At 44.6% G+C, this 21,398-nt stretch overlaps 1 protein-coding gene across 1 annotated transcript in view; it reads right to left on the bottom strand.

The window, feature by feature from the left end:
* MCM8 (minichromosome maintenance 8 homologous recombination repair factor) overlaps positions 1 to 21,398 on the bottom strand; it is an 82,743-nt gene that overhangs the window by 16,318 nt on the left and 45,027 nt on the right. The window contains exons 14-17 of the mRNA XM_073628615.1: positions 17,579 to 17,774; positions 12,724 to 12,943; positions 10,760 to 10,969; positions 6,841 to 6,917 (exon numbers count right to left, since the gene is read on the bottom strand). Coding sequence (XP_073484716.1) covers positions 6,841 to 6,917; positions 10,760 to 10,969; positions 12,724 to 12,943; positions 17,579 to 17,774 — 703 coding nt within the window. The remainder of the gene's footprint in view (positions 1 to 6,840; positions 6,918 to 10,759; positions 10,970 to 12,723; positions 12,944 to 17,578; positions 17,775 to 21,398) is intronic.

Here is a 21,398-nt window from a genome sequence, read left to right as displayed (position 1 = left end):
GTGATCAAATACCATCAAAAGAAAGCTCTATTTGTGGGAAGAAAAGGACGCAAATTTCGTTTGGGTAGAGCATTGCATGACCGCGCAATTAGCAGTTAAAGCGACGCAGTGCCGAATTGTAAAAAGTGCTCTGGTCAGGAAGGGGGTAAATCCTTCCGGGGCTGAAGTGGTTAAGTGGGTTTACAACCACTTTAAAAAATGTTTAGTTTTTATAAAAATATCTTTTTAATAATAGGATTTTTTATTACAGCTTACCTGTAAAATCCTTTTCTTTCGACAGACATCACGGGACACAGAGCCACAGTAATTACTGATGGGTTATAGGGTATCACTAGGTATTGGACTCTGGTCACACCCTAATCAGGAAGTTCAACCCCCTATATAACCCCTCCCCTTCCAGGGATACCTCAGTTTTGTAGCAAAGCAGTATAGGTGTATTAGAAGAGGGGCGGGACCTCTGTGTCCCGTGATGTCCGTCGAAAGAAAAGGATTTTACAGGTAAGCTGTAATAAAAAATCCTATTTTCTTTTCTCGGACATCACGGGACACAGAGCCACAGTAATTACTGATGGGATGTCCCAAAGCAATGCCAACTGAGGGGGGGGAATCACAACCAAGTAGGGTGCTATCAGACCTGAGGACCTTGTACTGCTGTCTGCAGCACACTACGCCCAAAGGCGATATCCTCATGTCTTCTCACATCCACCTGATAGAATCTGGTGAAAGTATGAACTGAAGACCAGGTTGCGGCCTTGCAGATCTGAGCCATAGAGGCCCGGTGATGCACTGCCCAAGAAGCACCAATAGCCCTTGTGGAATGTGCCTTGATCTGAAACGGGGGAACCTTCCGATTTAAACCGTAAGCTTGAATAATCAACTGTCGAATCCATTTAGAAATGGTCGCTTTTGACGCTGCCTGTCCTCTATTGGGACCCTCCGGCAGCACGAACAAGACATCCGTCTTGCGAATCTGAGCAGTTGCCTCCAGATAGGTCTTGACTGCTCTTACTACATCCAAAGAATGTAATGACCTTTCTTCCGAAGAACAAGGTTCTGGAAAAAAGGAAGGTAGCACAATGTCTTGGTTTAGATGAAAATCTGAAACCACCTTCGGTAAAAAAAACTAGGATGAGGGCGCAGTACCACTCTATCCTTGTGTATAGTCAAGTAAGGCTCTTTACAGGGAAGAGCTGCTATTTCTGATACTCTTCTAGCAGAAGAGATAGCTACCAGGAAAATTAGTTTCCTCGTCAGTAAGACCAAAGGAATCTGACGTATTGGTTCAAAAGGTTGTTTTTGTAACACCAATAGAACCAAGTTCAAGTCCCAGGGGTTTAGGGGCGCCTTAACCGGAGGATTAAGACGCATCACCCCCTGTATAAAGTTTCGGATCAGAGAATGCGAAGCAAGCGGCCGTTGAAACAACACTGATAAGGCCGACACCTGGCCCTTGATGGTACTCAAGGCCAGCTTCATCTCTAATCCTAATTGTAGAAAATCCAGAATTCTACCTATGACCTATTTCCTGGGATGCCAACCCCTGGATTCACACCAGGATACATAAGCTTTCCAGACACTATGATAAATCATTCTGGAAGCTGGCTTCCTTGCCTTGATCAAGGTAGATATGACAGGACCTGAAAGCCCACGATTTTTCAGAACGTGGGATTCAATAGCCCACCCGTCAAATCTAGCATTTGTGAGGCAGGCTGGAACACCGGACCTTGAGCTAACAGGTCTGGGTGTATCGGTAGGGTCCACCGGGAACCCACCATCATCCCTGCTATTTCTGCTTATCAGGTTCTTCTGGACCAAACGGGGGCCACCAGAAGTGCCGACTTCCCTTCTTGCCTGAGTCTGCGAAGGAGCCGTGGCAGTAGCAGAATGGGAGGGAATGCATAAATCGGTGAGAGCCGATGCCACGGAATCACCAACGCATCCGTCCTGCCTGCAAGAGGATCCCAGGCAACCGGTAGGAAGGATTTCCCCTTCTGTAGGTTTTCGGGTATGAGCCATCAACTGAGGCTCTGACGCATCGCATGCGATAGGTGCATTGGAAAGTTTAATGCCTGCACCTTCCTGTTCCAGGTCAACAGAATACTGTGTTACAACAGTTCTGCTTGGAACTGCGCATAGGGAACTGCTTCGAATGAAGCCACCATCTTCCCCTGCAGCCTTATACAAAGGCGGACAGAAAGACCCTTCTTGGCCCTGACTGTCAGAATCAGCTCCCTTAGAGCAGTGATCTTTGCCTGCAGACACTTCAGTTAAGCAGGAAAACTGGGCACATATAGGCCTGCATCTCTGATGCCTTTTGATATCAGAAATTCTCCTCCCTGCAGGACGGAGATTACTGTCTGAATTGATTCCAAACGAAAGGACTGCATCCTTGGGAATCGTTTCAGATCTCTCAAATCCAAAATGGGTCTGTCGTCCCCATTTGGTTTTCGGACCATAGAAAGATTGGAACAAAGTCTCAATCCTTGATCCTTTGTGGGAACCCCCACAATGACCTCTTGCGACAAAAGTCGCTTTATCGCTAGAAGGAGCGACTGCTTCTCTTCTGGCTTTCTGGGAACACCTGATCTGAGGAAACGAGGAGAGGGACATTCTTGGAACTCCAGTCTGTACCCTAAGGTTACCGTGGAGATCACCCATCTGTCCTGGAAGTCCTTCTGCCAGGGCCCTGAGAGCTGCAGCAGTCTTTCCCCCCACTCGAGCAAGCGGGGCGCCCCTTCATGAAGAGGTCTTAGTGTCTTGCTTAGAAGACCTTTTCCCCCAGGATTTCTTGTGTCCCTGGGGTTGACTCTTGTTTCTTGCCCCATATGGAGGAGACCCTCGTGACTGCCTGGAGGCTGATGCCCCTGGCGCTGGGGAAAGAGTCCGTTTAAAAGAGGGACGCTTACTCTTCTTCTTATCAGGTAAGAGAGTGCTTTTCCCACAGGAGATCATCTTGATATAATTATCCAAGTCCTCTCCAAACAACCTTTCACCACGGAAGGGAAACCCAGCCAGTAGCTTCTTACATGGTGCTTCGGCTGACCAGTTTTTCAACCATAAGATTCTACGTATATGCACCAACCCAAGCAAGAGGCGAGAGGTTTGCACGATAGAATCTCTAATGGCATCAACAGCATAACATAAAGCCGCAGGAAGGTTAGCAAACCCCTGGGCCTGCTGTTCAGGTAATACTTTGATGACCTGTTTAACATGGTCTCTTAAGTATTGACAGACTCCAATCGCTGCTACTGCAGGTTGGGCCACTGATCCTGCTAAAGAGAACACATCTTTCAATAAGAAGTCCATCTTTTTATCCACAGGATCTTTGAGCATCTGAGCGTTGTCTACAGGACAAGTCAGATTACTATTTACAGAGGAAATGGCCGCATCAATGGCCGGTATTCCCCACCTCTTAATAAACTTTTCTTCCATAGGATAAAGTGTAGAAAACTTTTTCGGCGGAAGAAATCGCTTATCTGGGTGATCCCACTCAGAATAAAGCAGCTTTTCAAGTAAATTATGAACAGGAAAAGCATGTGCTGCTTGGAAAGGTTTCAGTGACCCCAAAGCAGAAGAGGTTTCTGTAGTAGTTTCAGGTAGGGACAACTTAAATGTGGAGCGGACCAAACCAGTGAGGATCTGCACTAAGACTTTCTCCTCTTGGGAAGTCGCAGAGGGTCGCTCTCCACCTGAATCCTCCGAAGAGGAATCATCTGTCCCATCCCGATCCTCTGAAAGGGATTCATCTCCTTTATCCCAGAGCTCCTCTGTCTGAGGGTCTTGGGAAGCAGAGGAAGGCCTTGTGCGTTTTCTTTCACTGCGTGAAGATGTAATCGCGGCCATTAGCTTTTTCTCTAATCCAGAAATGGTTGAGGAAAAAACTTCTTGTGTAATATACACAGGGGCTGAAGTGCCGGCAGCAGATGTAGCCCCTAACCCCAATGGCTCTCCCTGTCCAGCTGCCCCGGGTCCCTCAGGAGGGGATGGTGTAGCAGACAGGGGGTCCTCAGAACCTGAACGAGACCCCCTAGTGCCTCTGGTTCTTGGGGTGCTTGAACCTCTTCTACCCATAGTGCAAAGCAACAAGGTGTGAGGTATCAAAAGCGAACACTGACTGCTGAGCGATGTAGTCTGGCTAAAAGCCTTGCTACCAAATGCCCAGTCCGGTGTTCTTTAGTAAATGCAGCCTAGGGGAATGCCTGTGTCCCACCTTACATGCGACTGTCAGCTCTGTGTCTCTCCAAAGCTCAGAGCACCTGTACAGTGTGCTTTAAATGGCCATGCTTTCTGGCACTGTGGGCGTCTGGGCACGCTGACGCTGTGCTGACGCCCCGCCCCCCCTCCCCCCCCCTCGTTTTTGAAAAACGAGCGCTTCCCGCGCGAGCCGACCCTTTCTGACAAGCCTGAAGGGAGGCTGGGGTTGGGGGAATAAGGAGGAGGCCGGCAGTGATGGGCCCTGCATCGCAATGCGGCTTCGGTGGCGGCGGCGGCAGCGGCTGTGACAGTGCGGTCTCACCCGCCTTACAGCATACCTGAGCCTTTCCCTAGCCTGGGGGGACCATCCCAGCAGAGAAAACCCCCCACCATCTACCTTTGGAGCTGGAGGAAGAGCTAATGCAGCGGACGCTGAGACAGATCAAGCATGAGAAGGTTTGTGCTCTTGGCAGCCCCCGGTGGTCACAATAGGCACAGCATGCATTCACCTTAAAGGAGAAAAGCCACTAGAATTAAAATTCTGTGGAATCTCCTCTTACCTTATCCAGGCCGCAGGGTTCAGTTTACACAGACCCAGCCTTCGCCTCTCACGGTGGGCTCCGTTTGTGGAAAAACCGTCAGAGACTGGGGCCCCCATCAGTAGGGGGATCCTTCAGTTCTGGGCCTGTAAAGCACCTCGCCAGAAATTAGGAAGTTTAAAGCCATTTTCTGATCCGCGGGTCCAGCTCTCTAAAAAGAGAAGCGTTACAGGTAAAACCTCGTTTCTTCGGACACGAGGCCCGGGTACCATCCAATTCGGCCATGAAAAGACACTTTGAATGGATCCGGTCGCCTGGCTTGCCCCAGTATAGGATCTTAGAATATTCCTTTTGGAGCTTCAGCACAGGACATCTTTACACGTCCAACACCTAAGACACTGGTGTAAAAAACTGAGGTATCCCTGGAAGGGGAGGGGTTATATAGGGGGTTGAACTTCCTGATTAGGGTGTGACCAGTGTCCAATACCTAGTGATACCCTATAACCCATCAGTAATTACTGTGGCTCTGTGTCCCGTGATGTCCGAGAAAAGAAAATATAGCTGTCATTTCTGCAAATACCCCCTTACCATGCAGATTCTCCTGGAAAAGCGAATGTTGTTCACAAAGCGCGTTGAGAGTTTGCCAGTGTCCCACCACAGAGTACCCTAGCAATCATATATGTGATCGCTGTGGAGGTACTGTAAACACATTTTTTTACCGGTCTTTTTTTACCTTTTTAAATGCGTACTTTAGAATTTTACCATGATTGGTTAAAAAGATAGTGATTTTATTATTATATATATATATATATATATATATATATATATATATATATATATATATATATATATATATATATATATATATATATATATATATATATATATATATGTAGCGCTGGTAGATTTTTAATCTACTGCTGGTAAATTTAGTGGGTAACTTGTTAGGTGAAGTTAGATTTGCCTCTGTTCCAGCTTGTTCCAGTGCGTGTAGTTCCACACTGCACCGGTGGGTGTCGTCACCATGGGCCAGTGTTGGAAAGGCAATGTGTTGAAGCGTATGGGTGCTCCTCTGTCCCGGAGACAACTCGGTGGAGGTGGCCCTTCGAGTTGCATTCTGGGAGAGGGTATTTATGGGATAGACGCCATGTTTAGGGGTTCATTTTCATCCACCTGCTGGCCCTCCTGGCCGACAGGTACGCATTAGGAATACCACCTCGTGGTCCATCGTTCCGGAGGCCCACGTCGCTGCGGCGTGTGGGTGGGCCCAGAAGCCTGTCTGGGGCCTACCACAGCGGCAGAGGAATGGTCCTGAGCAGTCTATCCTGAGTGAAGAAGCTGGACAACTGAGAAGATCCCAGGGGAGGACCCGTCATGGAAGGATCACTCAGAGTGCTGGTCTGGAGAGGGACCTGGTGACTCGGTTGGAGGACGTATCCTGAAGTAATCTTACTGCATAGTACTGCCGGGTTGGCTTAAAGGTGCAAGTGCTGTGTCTGATATTCACCGTAAACCATTACATCCTGTGGCAGAGGATCGTATGGGTTTTGTTCCATACAAGTCTGTGGCAGAGACTTTTGTTCATGCTACGTACTGGCTGCTAGGCAAGTGAGAGAGGCCTATCTAGGCGGGCAAAGATTGAATCTCACAAGGGGAGTGCATTCATCTACAAGTTGTTCAATTCCTAATAATGTACTAAAAAACACTAAGGAAAGGTATTTGAGCTTCCCTGCAACTTTCCTTCAACCTCTTTCCTGCTACTTCCTTTATTACCTGTTCATTAAAGCATTGGAAAAGATACTCAAGTGTTTGGTGCCTACATTGTCCGGAGGTAAACTCAACGGGACCCTAGACCCGGTGCTGGTGAAACAGGTGGCGAAAGTGAAGGTAACAGCCCGCTTTAAACCAGCAGCTCCACCGAGAGTAATTGCTACATATATATGTGTGAGGTGACCATACATCAGGCATACATACTGTTAAAGTCCTAAAGATCCTTTTTCTTGGTACTCTAATAAAATTGGCAGAGATGTCAGTACAGGCCCTGAGAATTGGAAATGTTCATGAATACCAAGAACTAATATTGGTTTATTTCTAAAGGGTGACATACCTGTATTTCATTATTTCCACAACATCTTCAGCATCTTCTTTGATGGCCTCTTCCCTCAGCTCCAGCCTGGCTCGAGCCTGGTTACAAAACACAAACACTAATCAAAGGAACATGAAAAAATAAAAAAAATAAACTCTACATAGTCATGAATCATTAACTCTACAAATGTTTATTTTTTTATCCTCTGTCAGATCCATTCTACGTAACAAATACAAGCTCAATTTATGAGGCTTTAACATAATGATGATGAAATCTTTATTTTAACCATGTGATTGTAATTTTCATATCTCAGAGCACTTAGCAGAAAATTACCCCCCCCCCTTTTTTTTTTAAAGGGTCGATTAACCTTTCCCCAAAAACTGCCTATTCCAATAAGGGGAGACTGTATCTGCTACTCCTCTCTGGCAATCCCTCCACTGGCTTCCGCTCACCCAATGAATTCAATTCAAAATACTAACAACTACCTACAAAGCCATCCACAACTCTGCCCCCACCTACATCACTACACTGGTCTCAAAATACCAACTAAAACGTTCTTTGTTCCTCCCAAGATCTCCTGCTCTCTAGTTCCCTCATCACCTCCTCCCATGCTCACCTCAGGACTTTTCCGGAGCCTCTCCTATTCTATGGAACTCCTTACCCCAATCTGTCCGATTATCTCCTACTCTATTAGCTTTTAGACGATTCCTGAAAACCCTCCTCTTCAGAGAAGCCTACCCTACCCACACCTAACAACTGTATTTTAATTTTCTCCATCAGTTCATCCCCCACAGTTATTACCTTTTTCTATCACTTGACCCTCCCTTCTAGATTGTAAGCTCCAACGAGCAGGGCCCTCTGATCCCTCCTGTATTTAACCACTTAAAGACCGGGCCTCTTTTTGAGATTTGTTGTTTACAAGTTAAAAATATTTTTTTTTGCTAGAAAATTACTTAGAACCCCCAAACATTATACATTTTTTTTTCTAACACCCTAGAGAATAAAATGGCGGTCGTTGCAATACTTTCTGTCACACCGTATTTGCTCAGCGGTCTTACAAGCGCACTTTTTTTGGGAAAAAATACACTTTTTTGAATTAAAAAATAAGACAACAGTAAAGTTAGCCCATTTTTTTTTTATATTGTGAAAGATAATGTTACGCCAAGTAAATTGATACCCAACATGTCACGTTTCAAAATTGCGCCCGCTCGTGGAATGGCGACAAACTTTTACCCTAAAAAATCTCCATAGGTGACGTTTAAAAAATTCTACAGGTTGCATGTTTTGAGTTACAGAGGAGGTCTATAGCTAGAATTATTGCTCTCGCTCTAGCGATGGCGGCGATACCTCACATGTGGTTTGAACACCGTTTTCATATGCGGGCGCTACTCACATATGTGTTCGCTTCTGCACACGAGCTCAGCGGGATGGGGAGCATTTAAAAAAAAAAAATTTTTCATATGCATTTTTACACTGTTTAAAAAAAAAAAAGAAAAAATGGTGTCACTTTTATTCCTATTACTATTCCTGTAAACATCCCTTGTAATAGAAAAAAAGCATGACAGGACCTCTTAAATATGAGATCTGGGGTCAAAAAGACCTCAGATCTCATATTTACACTAAAATACAAAAAAAAAATTGTCATTTAAAAAACAAATTAAAAAAAAATGTCCCTTTAAGAGTTAATGTCAAAACGTCACTTCCGCCCTGCAATGTTATGGAGACGGGTGGGGGCCATCTTCCCCTCACTCGTCTTCCATACCCAGCAAGGGGTAACATCCGATCGGGGGAGGGGGGGCCCTATTCCGCCGCCGATAAAAGTGATCTAGCGGCAAACCTGCCACAGAGACCATTCTTATCAGAAAGCGGACCGCCGGCCGAAGAAGAGGATACCGGGGTTATGGCAGCTAGCTGCTGTCATAACAACGATATTCCTCTTCAAAGTTAGGACGTATATCGGCGTGTGGCGGTCCGCAAGTGGTTAAATTGTATTGCAACTGTACTGTCTGCCCTCATATTGTAAAGTGCTGCGCAAACTGTTAGCACTATATAAATCCTGTATAATAATACAGGTTTTATCTGGAAATACAATAGAAAATACATTACATCACTTCCGAAATTTTTTCTCTGTCGTACGAGAATTTTTGTAACCTTTTAAATATTCGATATGAGACAAGCATGCAAAAAAAAAACAAAAAAACAAAAAAAACAAAAACAAAAACAAAAAACAGAGAAGATCATTCATCCGATAATCTCATTGTGTGTTCCAGGCATTAGGCTCGGTTCACACATGTCCGGCTATGGTTTGCAGTCAGTTTCTAAAAGGAGCCCGGTGCAGCTTTGTTCACCGGTTCATGTGGAAAATTTTTTTACTTGACTTCGCACCTGAACCGGACCTAAAAATCGCACAGGACTCTTCAAAAACGGACCGCAGCCACCCTGGACATGTGTGAACCGGCTCCATTGCAAGCCGGTCCAGTTCACATGTTATACGAATCGGATGAGGTTCAAAATGCAGCCAATTCACATATATGTGAACCGAGCCTTAATGAAACAATCATATCTTCCAGAAATCACCTGCAGTAAGTTGTTAGTTTGGTAACAAAAAAAAAAAAAAAAAACACCACACCAAAAACAAAACAAAAACAAGAGACTTAGACTCGGTTCACACAGGGGCAACTTGTCAGGTGACTTAGCCGCCTAACAAGTCGCGTTCCGTTCTGTACTATGGAACCGTTCCAATAGTAACGACTCAAGTTTCTTCGACTTAGAAAAACGTTCCAGTACTACTTGGGGACGACTTCAGGGTGACTTGCATGGACTTCTATACAGAAGTCATTTTGCAAGCCGCCGCTGAAGTTGTGTGCAGGTCGCCTAAGGTAGTCGCGCTGCAAGTCGTGCCGCCCCTGTGTGAACCGACTCTAAAAGCATAACTAAATTCTTCTACATTTACCTTTTGCAGCCAGGGTCTGATGCCCATAAATGTCCTTCGCTGGCATCCCCTCAACTTTTCCAGTCAGTCTACAGCTGTCTTGATTGACTGGTGCAGGATGATATCACTCCTGTGTAAATGAGGAGTGCAGTCATGCTAGCACATGGGCACTGTTGCCGAAATGAAAACCGAGCTGCGCACGCACTGCTCAGTGTACATTCTACAGGTGACTGAGCAGCCAGGTAGGTTTATTTTATTGAAGAAAAGACATTGAAATAAAGAGTCTGCCTGGCCTGTTAGCAGACTTTAGTTCCTCTTTAAAAGGGATAAAAATGAAACTTGACTGCTTGCTACTGACTGCAAGGGAACCTACTGAATTAAAACCACAAGAAACTGCAGTTTTAAAAAAGGGAAAACACAAAGCAACAATAAGGCAATACTAATATGCACAAAGATATATAGTTTAAAGCCTAACGCTACGTTTAATGTCCCTTTAAATATTTCATTTGGGCCAAGCTGGCCCAAACAAACATTAATGCACTAGCAGGTGCTCTTGCTGGGCACGCTATATTATCTGTATGTAGCCTCAGCTACATGCAGTATACATTGTTGTGTTCTGCCAGTGGGACAGGAACTTCCTGTCCCACTCCCAGAACAAAAATAGAGTCGGGATGAGCGCTGCTCCGCCATTAACAGGAAGTTTTGTATTCTATGAATGAATACAGACGGGCAGATGATGTCATGATCTACATCTCAGCCAATTAGAGGAAGCTTTGCATTAGAATACAAAGCTTCCTGTGAAAGGCGGAGCAGAACTCAGCTCGACTCAATATTGTTTTGGGAGTGGGACAGGAGGTCTCCATCACACTGCTGTAACATTTCTTCCTGCTCTTAAAGGAAGGGGCCTTTTGAAACAGTATTAATTAGGACCAACGTGCACATAACCTCAGAACTGAGAAAGCTGGTTTTCATGATGGACAAAAATATTTTAAATCGTGTTTTCTGTACCTCTGTTAGTCGGATTAATGACTCGAGTTGTCTGGTTGTAATAGGAGTGCTGTCAATGCCTTGGTTCTGTTTTCTAAGCTCCAGGTAGAAGTCTTGGAGGACATGAGCTGCATCCGGGGACAGCTTAGGATGTACATACTGTCGGGCATATCCAATGTACTTTCTTAATAGCTGGTGCGGAATAGGATCAAAATATTCACCTGGCTGAACCTAAATTAGGAATTAAACAGTGTGAGCAGTCCTTTAACAAATAATGAATAAGCAGCATTTAGTATACAAGTAATGCAAATCTATGAATAAACACGATCGGTGTGAAGCACATCAGCAAAATGGCCTTGGGTGCAGATTTCTAATCTATATGGATTAACAACTTCCCAGGGGTTTGTTTCCTTTTCCATTGCAGGGTTTGATGCATCAAAAAGTAACAGCCATCAAGCACTGAAAATGCACTGCTGGGTGGATGCTGGTTTGATGAAACACAAATCACAGATTGCTGTCCCCTACAGGGAGGAGCTCGTCCCCCCCCCCCCCCCCCCCCCCACTTTCCTGGCCTGCCAGGCTGTATGTTCGGATAATGGCCCAGTATGGATTGGTTTTTTTTCGGATCAAATTTGTGTTAAAAAAAAAAAACGGATGACATGTGCAAATTAGATACGTTCTCATAGAAGGCAATAGCCAGGAACTCGCATCTGAACCGAAACGCCGTGCTGAAAACACACAGGACTCTTTTTCAATAAACAGCGAATCCGCACTGCTGCTGCACCACATAAATGTGAACCGGTTTCATAGAGAAGGCTGCTGGTTCACATCATGCAAATCGGCTGCCGTTCAAGACGCATCCAATTCACATATATGTGAATGGAGCCTCAGTCAATTCATCTCATTGTTGAGACTATGAAAGATAAGAGCCCTTTCACACAGAGCCACGGGCCGCTTTAGCGGCGCTATTCGGATGCTAGCGGGATGCTTTTAACCCCTGCCAGCGGCCGACGTAAGGGGGAAATGCGCCCTTAAAGCACTGTTGCCGAAGCGCTTTGCAGGAGCTTCGGCAGCGGTGCCCATTCATTTCAATGGGCAGGGGTAGTTTAGGAGAGATGTATACACCGCCCCAAAGATGTTGCTTGCAGGACTTTTTTTTAACGTCCTGCCAGCGCAGCGCCAAAATATGAAAGCACTCTGGCTCTCACACTGGGGCTGCATGGGGAAGCATTTTTCAGGCACTTAACAGGGCGCTATTTTTAGCGCTTTAGCGTCTGAAAAACACCTCCAGTGTGAAAGGGGTCTAAGGGAGTACTTAGTCAAAACTCCTGCAGGGCGATTTGTAATCACTTATTGGGACTTTAAAAACAGACCACAGAATTGACTGCGCAACATACCAGAGAGGTGTACTCAAAAAAACATACCTACTCTGAGGAGGGCAAAACCCTCTTAGATGCGAGTTCTGCTGGTTGATGGAAACTGTTGTTGCCACCCCCTGGGACACGCCAACCTTATCCTTTCTCACCCCCTCCCCTTTTTTTTTCTTCTCCACTCCCCTACTTTTTCTTAGTTTTTTCTTTTCACCCTCTGTGTTTTCTTTCCCTGTAAGCATAAAAATCTTGCAGTAGGTAGACTCCAGGTGTGATCTCCCAGCGACAGCCCTATGTTAGGACTACTAGCTGGGGTCCTTTATAGTCATCCGGGTTAGGGTTTGACTATTTATGATCCCCCTTTTTTTGGTAAGGTATGGAATCACTGTTATTTATAAGAATACTTTTGCTCTTTGTTTAGTCTATATCAATAATTTCATACTACCGATTTGTATCACTGTTATGAATATCAGAAGCATTTTGTACCCAGGGTTACATTTTCTTGTGTCCTGTTAACTGATCATTTTGGAAACTGCCCCCCCCCCCCCCCTTTTTTAAAAATATTATTCTTATTTAGCAAAAAAACAGACCACAGAATATTACCACTGAAATTACCTTTAATTTGTCTTTTAAAGGCCTGTCGGAGGGCAGCTCCAGCACAGAGGTACTGGAATCCTGAGTGTCTGTACGGGTTACCGTTGCACCACGTAAAATCTCCTTTGACCCCGCTCTCATGGCCATCACATGTTCTGAAAGTAAATGATCGTGGTCAACATTTGGGGTATCCAGAAGGATGAACACCAGGTCAAATCTTGATAATAAGGCACTTCCCATCCTGCAAAAACAAAAGGTGGAGATTGGTTAAAAACAACAATGTACACAGTGAATGTAATAGTGTCCTATTATCAAATATCATGCTATGATTTATGCACACTTATGAAGAAGAAAGCATGTGATACAAGCTTATGATATAAAGCTAAGAGACTTTTTTTTTTTTTTTACTACGGAAGTGCTCAACTTTTTGAGGAGTGCAGGTCACCTAAGTGATTTGGTAACTTGTCCTGAACCACAATGAAATTTGATGGTTTAAAATATTTAATTTTTTTTTTTATTATGTTGAATAGCATAATGAAGATTTTAAACAATAATCTGGATCATCATTTTCTGTGGGACCAATCCCCGTTGGATGTTTACCCACTGTTTAAATCACAAAAAAAAAAAAAAAAAAAATTTTATTAAACCAGATCACCATTAAAGCAGAGCTCCACCCAAAAGGGGAAGCCACGCTTGTTTGCTTCCTCTACCCTCACCCACTGCCACATTTGGCACCTTTCGAGGGGGGGGGGAGCGGATACCTGTCAAAACCAGGTGTCCGCTCCCACTTTGAGGTAAGATCCTCACAATCATTGTGTATGGCGATCTACGAAATTTCCGGTCCCTCATCCTTTCATGCTTGTTCTCAACAATATCAAGTGTTTTGCAGCCATCCCTTGAATTGTTAAAACAAAGACTATGGACAATCTAAACAAAAAACATCACACTAGGGAAGCGCATGCCCGAATGATGCAATAAACTTCTTTCTTAAGCAAAGAAAAAATGATACATAATGCACTCACATGCTCCCTAGATAACACCAAGCTTATCACACAACTGAGAATCCACCTTCAAAACCCCTGTATGGATGCCACAATATGTAACCCATTCGGCTAAAGGCTCCTCCCCCCATGTCTGAGTGTTAGGAAGGAAAGGATGCTTGAATAAAGGAGGCCACACCCACGAAACGCGTCATAACTATTGCAACCCCTCACAGCCTCCTTTGGGTGCAGGCTGTTCTACTGAATGATTGCCGGTCCTCCATAATCCCGACAGGTGTCATACACAAGCCGCTATTGTGGCCGGCTCCCCGCTCTTCTCTATCTCTTTCCTAACACACAGACACAGGGAGAGAAGTCTTTAGCCGAGTGGATTACATGCAGTGGCATCCATACAAGGGTTCTAAAAGGTGGATTCTCACAGTTGTGTAATGAGCTTGGTACCATTCCGGGAGCATGTGAGTGCATTATGTGTCATTTTATCTTTGCTTAACCGCTTCAGCCCCAGAAGATTTTACCCCCTTCCCGACCAGAGCACTTTTTACAATTTGGCACTGCTTCGCTTTAACTGACAATTGCGCGGTCATGCAATGCTGTACCCAAACTAATTTGCGTCATTTTTTTCCCCACAAATAGAGGTTTTTTTTGGTGGTATTTGATCGCCTCTGTGGTTTTTCTTTTTTGCGCTATAAACAAAAAAAGGGCCAATTTTGGAAAAAAAAAAAAAAAAACAATATTTTTTACTTTTTTGCTATAATAAATATCCCCAAAAATGATTTTAAAAAACAAATTTCTTCATCAGTTTAGGCCAATATATATTTTTCTATATATTATTTTTGGCAAAAAAACCCGCAATAAGCGTACATCGATTGGTTTGCGCAAAAGTTATAGCGTCTACAAATTATGGGAAAGATTTATGGCATTTTCATAAATTATTTATTTTTTTTTTTTTACTAGTAATGGCGGTGACCTGCGATTTTTAGCGGTACTGCGACATTACGGCGGACACATTGTACACTTTTCACATATTTCTGGGACCAGTGACATTTATACAGTGATCGGTGCTATAAAAATGCACTGATTACTTTATAAATGTCACTGGCAGGGAAGGGCTTAACACTAGGGGGCGATCAAGGGGTTAAATGTGTTCCCTAAGTGTGTTTCTAATTTTATGGAGATAGGACTGACTGGGGTAGGAGACCAATCACTGTTCCTACTTAGTAGGAACAAACTATATGTCTCCTCTCCCCTGACAGAACAGGGATTTGTGGGTTTACACCCACAAACTCCCATGCTGGCTCTCGTGCCCACGATCGCAGGTAGCCAGCGGTGATAGCGCTCGCCAGTCACGCGCATCGGGTCACCGCCAAGCAGCGTACCCATACAAGGTTTTGCCCAGCAAAGCCATTCTGCCAACATATATCGGTGTGAGAAAGGAAAGTGGTTAATAAAGAAGTTTATTTCACTACAAGGGCATGCGCTTCCCTGGTCTGCTTTTTCACATTTGTCATTAATTAAAGCAGAGTTCCAGGCAAAAAGACATCTCTGTTTTAAACAAATGACAACCCCACCCCCCTCGTTTTTGGATATTTTTTTTTTGGTACAGGCGAGGTACATCACTTCCATGGTTGCATCCGCCCCTGCTCCTGCCCCCCACCCCCCCGCCTTCTAGGACCTGTGCCTGCGCTTGACTGGCACAGGCGCAGTAGGAAACCAGCTGTGGAGTCTGAAGGCTTCACTGCCGGTTTCCTTTACTGCCAATGCCGGATCCTGCACCCGAAGCCAATGGACAGATTGGCTTGGGGTGCCGACAGTACCGCTCCCTGGACAGGTAAGTGTCCTCTATATTAAAAGTCAGCAGTTACAGTATTTGTAGCTGCTGACTTTTAATTATTTTTTTTCTCTAATGATATTAGGTTTGAGGTCATGGGCCACATCAGGCAGCTCCGGGGGCCACAGGTTGAGCATGCCTGTTCTACTATTATACAGCAAATGTCTCCAGGTGTCAGAGATAAACCTTGTGGTAATCAGTAATTTTTTATTTATTTTTAAACAGAAAACGGTTATGTCTCGGGCGGTTTTATCAGATTTTTTACTAAAAATGTGACTGATAAAGTTATGAGCAAAATGTTCATAATACCATATGAATGTCTTCTACCTTTTGAGAGCTGTAAGTCTCAGTAAAGCTGGTGGACCCTCAGACCGTGCTTTTCCAGGATACATTGTACTATGGGACACTGGCCTATAGATGTCACTCTTACCATAATCAACTCATACAATGAACATCAGAGCCTAGGTTTGTTGAATATACTGTAAAATGCAAAGCTTTGTCAAAGTCAGGTTCAAATATAAATAAATAATTGGGTGAATATCACTCCAGCATAAAACCATTACTAGCAGACCTAGGAGTATTGGCCGTGTTCCAGAAGGAGAAATGCGTGGAAGCATAAAGTGGGTCTAGTGGGGTTTAACCCTTCACCCTTCACAAGTGCATTTGATCTCTTTACAATCCAGAGATCATATATTTCTGGGAAGAAGCTGGCACCTTTGGTGGTTTGGAAAGTTGTGAGAACTAGAGGTTTGACTTCAATGAATAAGTGCTGTATTATGTTTTAGTGTTATTGTCCTATGTTGGTCTTTTTCTCCTATTACAACTAAGAGGAGCTGTGCGTTCTAGGATGTTGGCTGTGTGCCAGAAGAGGAAATATGTGGAAACATACAGTGTGTCCGGTGGGGTTTAACCTTTTTCACAAGCGCATTTGATCTCTATAAATGCAGAGATCATATGTTTCTGGTAAAGAGTTGGCACTTTTGGTGGTCTGAAAAGTTGGGAGCACCGAATGCACAAGTCTTTTATGATGTGTTAGCAGCCCTTTGAGCTATTTGTGGACAGTGGGTGCGAACTTTATTTTTTCACATAAGTTTTATAAACAATTGCATAACTTAATTTTGAAGTGTACTTTATTTGTGTAATGAATTACATTTTTTATTGATGTAAACAGATTAGAAATATATTTGGTTGAGCACAGGAATATTCAACCCACAGACTGGTTTTCATGTGGCTTTGCACACTTGTTTTGGTTTGAAAGGAGAAGTTTACCTTTACAAAAAAAAAATTGCTGGTAAAAAAAAAAAATTGCATTTATTATTTTTTTTGTTGGGAGCCTGGAAAGTATTGCACACACAATCAGAAGATTGTGGGTGCTATGCAGGGCTCTAGCAGGCTCGGTGTGTAAGCTGCTTGGCTGTAGCAGGTTACACACTAGCGGGAAGCATCAATGAACTGCCACAGCGCTCAACAGCACAGTGGTAGTTCATTGAAAACTACAAACTGACAGCCACAAAAGCTGCCGGGGTCTTGTCATTTTCCATTCATAGAGCACTGTGAAAGGATGATGCGGCCGGCAGGCAGAGCCCCGCACGGCCGCACCTTTTACAGACTGTGACAGCTAGCAGGAGGGAGAAGACCCCCACTAGCTTTCAGGCTGGGGGTTCGGGGGAAAAGGGGGCTGGTGCATCTGGAACATTTTACATGTTACACCCTGAATATGAGTGCAACATGTAAATTGTTACAAAAGTGAAGTTATCCTTTAAAGATAAAATACATTACCTTCCATTTCTGACTACCTGAAGTTGCAATTTCCCTGGCCATTATGCCAATTGTATGGCTTCCTCAGTCAGGGGTTCTAAAGATCAGAGGTCCTAAATTCACTAGCTGAATACTTGTTTCAGGCCAGTGCTTTAACATGCTGAAACCAGAGGATCAGGATGACCGCCTAGCAGGCAACCAGCAATTACAGAAGCAGGTCAGTGATAGCCGTCTATGTATTACTTTTGTCCTCTTGGGAATCCTTCCCTTTAATTGTCAGAGTACTTACTTCAAATTTTCAGAGACGGTTTTGCCTTTGTTGTAGTGCCCACCCACTGGGTTAGCAGCAGCAATGATGGATGTCCTGGCGGGTAAGGTGCAAACAATTCCAGCCTTGGCAAGACTAATACTCTGTTGTTCCATAGCTTCTAGTAGAGCCTGATGCTGATTACCCATCTTGTCAAACTCATCAATTCCACATATACCTGAATATTAAAAAATAATAATAATAAAAAAAAGAAATTAAATCAGGGGCTTAAAAATGGCAAAAACAAAATTATTGCTCACAGTAAGAAATTGCCTGCTTTCATTTATGGTTTTATTTGGCTTCTTTAGCAGAGAAGCTGAGCATATCACTTCTAAAAATAAAAAGCCAGAAGCTCAGATATTTTAAGGATTATGCATTCAATTGGAAAAGTGGGACAGTTGCCCAAAAAGGAAAGCAGCTTCTCGTTTCACTTTCCCAGCAAATGGAAAATGTAATCTAATTGGTGGCAAAGGGCAGCAGTTCCACTTTTGTTGCAAGTTTATGTGCTATTATAAAAAAGGAAAAATAAGATTTTTGCACTCGCCAATAAATCCTATTCTTAGCATCCTGCCCCCCTACAGGAGGCTTGGATGATGGGAAATAAAAAATTGTAGAGCAGCCCAGGATATCCCCTCCTACTACCAAGCTTACCTCACTTTTGGAGAGCACGGTCATAAACAGAGGGGTGGGGCCTGTGTTCCTTAATAGACTTCAAGAAAATAATTTTATGGGCAGGGTCACTAACTGGCAGTAAAGGAGTCCTAAAGCAAAGCATAGGAACTGCTGATGCACTGAAAAGATGGGGACATGAAGGAAAGTATCTGATGTCCACAGAAGCCAGAAAGTCTTCCTGGTGAAGGGAAGCGATGACAGGTTTGGTGGATACCATGCAAAACTTCTGTACATGAATGAAGACATACAGGAGCTCCGACATCCAAGTTGGGGTGGATGACCCCTTTGGGTTTGGGAACCGTAAACAGGTTGGAGTAAAAACCCCTGAAACCATTCTGCCACTGGAACCGGGGCAATTACAACTTGTTCCAGAAGACCCGAGAGGGCTCAGTGTAGATTTGCTAATCAGTGCGGTGACACAGGAAGGTTGGAGGCGAGAAGGGACATTGAGTAAATGGCCAGTTTGTAGCTCCTGGATACCACCTCCTGCACCCAAGCATCTGACACACAAGCTGCCCCCCCCCCACTCTGGAAAGTGAGAAGATCTTGAAATCTGTTTCTGAGGCTTCTTCTGTCGAGGAAGATTGGTGCTTGTTCTTGATAAAATTATCAAGGAGCATGTCCAGAAATATTTTTTGTCCCTCGAAGGCCATGCAGATCAAATGCTTCTTATGCAAAGCTTCCGCAGTTTAGCACTTTAGCCAAAGTGCCTTACACATATGTACATGTGTATGTTCAAGAAACAGGTAATCAACCGCTGTACTGGTCTAAAAAAAAAAATGTAAAAAAAGGGATTTTGACTAATCAGTGTTTGCCAAAGTATAGTCTGTTGCCCCTTGGAAGACATCGCAGACGAAACACGAAGGCTGAGCCTAGCGATGACGTCAAGACGTCCGTCTGGAGAACCGGCGGTGGACGCTTGTGATATGCTCTCGGCTTGTTCTTGTTTGTAAGTACATACAGTTATCTTTGGAATGTACTTCACTATTGGTTTTTTTCCTCGCTCTTCTCTCTTGGTTTATATGATACTGACCGCTATTTATGTGAGTTACATCCAGTGGGGATCTGAGCAGTGTCTTTGGAAACAAAGAAAGCCAAGCCATTTTTCGCAATGTGGGATTGAGTATGGTTACCATACATACACTTGGGATTTGTCCCTAAAGCGCTGTCAGACCTCCTTACATTTGCGGCCTGAGAATTTGGCAAGCAGCTGCGTGTCTTTATGGTGGCTGGTGCACAACATTGGTGTGAAGAAATAATTTCATCTCACGGTGTACTTTATAATGTATAATTTTTATTAATTTTGGGATCTGTGTATTTGGGGCTATTTAAATTGTTTTTTTGCCTCAAATATTTGAATATGTTGATTCGATTTATAGTGGCAGCGCAAAATATTTTTGTTTACTTGTAAAGTAAATTTATTGCCAGGATCAAGTTAAAAGCAGAAACTGCCAGAGAAAACAGGGCTTTAAAAAGGGCTTCCAACCACTTATTGGTTGGGTCCTTATAGAAAGGGCTTCCAACCACATATTGGTTGGGTCCTTGAAGACAGTTGCATCCTCCACTGGTATAATATTGTAGGGGTCTTGTTAAGACATAAAAGGGCAAATAAACGTTTGGGGGAGATATTAACTTATCAAGATGCAAATAACTCTGATTTGGGCCATAAAGTCTTAACCATGGTAAAGACCTTAACCTAAAAAGGGCAGATTACCCAACCCCAGCCATACCTGATGGAGCTACAGAGGACTTTGAGGACGCAACACACTACGAGCAGAGATCATCATGACTTCATGATGGCGATTGCAGCAGGTGAGCTAAAAACAGCCCTGGAACTCACCAAAGTCTCTGTAGGCAGGCAGCAGTAGGGAGATGCTTTAGACCAGGGTCTCCAAACTTTCTAAACAAAGGGTCAGTTTACCTTCCTTCAGACTTCAGGGGGGCTGAACTGGTCAGTGGGAGTAGAAAATGCCCTTGCATAATTGGGAGTAAACCATGTCCCATCATTGATGTCAGTTGGAGGAATTGTGCCCCATCGTTGGCGTCAGTGAAGGGGGAATATTGCCCCATCATTGGCGTCAGTGGAGGGGGAATATTGCCCCATCATTGGCATCAGTGGAGGGGGAATAGTGCCCCATCATTGGCATCAGTGGAGGGGGAATAGTGCCCCATCATTGGCATCAGTGGAGGGGGAATATTGCCCCATCATTGGCATCAGTGGAGGGGGAATAGTGCCCCATCATTGGCATCAGTGGAGGGGGAATAGTGCCCCATCATTGGCATCAGTGGAGGGGGAATAGTGCCCCATCATTGGCATCAGTGGAGGGGGAATAGTGCCCCATCATTGGCATCAGTGGAGGGGGAATAGTGCCCCATCATTGGCATCAGTGGAGGGGGAATAGTGCCCCATCATTGGCATCAGTGGAGGGGGAATAGTGCCCCATCATTGGCATCAGTGGAGGGGGAATAGTGCCCCATCATTGGCATCAGTGGAGGGGGAATAGTGCCCCATCATTGGCATCAGTGGAGGGGGAATAGTGCCCCATCATTGGCATCAGTGGAGGGGGAATAGTGCCCCATCATTGGCATCAGTGGAGGGGGAATAGTGCCCCATCATTGGCATCAGTGGAGGGGGAATAGTGCCCCATCATTGGCATCAGTGGAGGGGGAATAGTGCCCCATCATTGGCATCAGTGGAGGGGGAATAGTGCCCCATCATTGGCATCAGTGGAGGGGGAATAGTGCCCCATCATTGGCATCAGTGGAGGGGGAATAGTGCCCCATCATTGGCATCAGTGGAGGGGGAATAGTGCCCCATCATTGGCATCAGTGGAGGGGGAATAGTGCCCCATCATTGGCATCAGTGGAGGGGGAATAGTGCCCCATCATTGGCATCAGTGGAGGGGGAATAGTGCCCCATCATTGGCATCAGTGGAGGAGGAATAGTGCCCCATCATTGGCATCAGTGGAGGGGGAATAGTGCCCCATCATTGGCATCAGTGGAGGGGGAATAGTGCCCCATCATTGGCATCAGTGGAGGGGGAATAGTGCCCCATCATTGGCAACAGTGGAGGGGGGAATAGTGAACCATCATTGGCGGAATAGTGCCCCATTATTGGTTTCAGTGGAG

This window comes from Aquarana catesbeiana, linkage group LG04 (assembly GCF_042186555.1).
Source record: "Aquarana catesbeiana isolate 2022-GZ linkage group LG04, ASM4218655v1, whole genome shotgun sequence".
NCBI lineage: Eukaryota > Metazoa > Chordata > Amphibia > Anura > Ranidae > Aquarana > Aquarana catesbeiana.
Note: the sequence above shows the minus strand (reverse complement) of the source record. Positions and strands in the feature narration are given on the sequence as shown.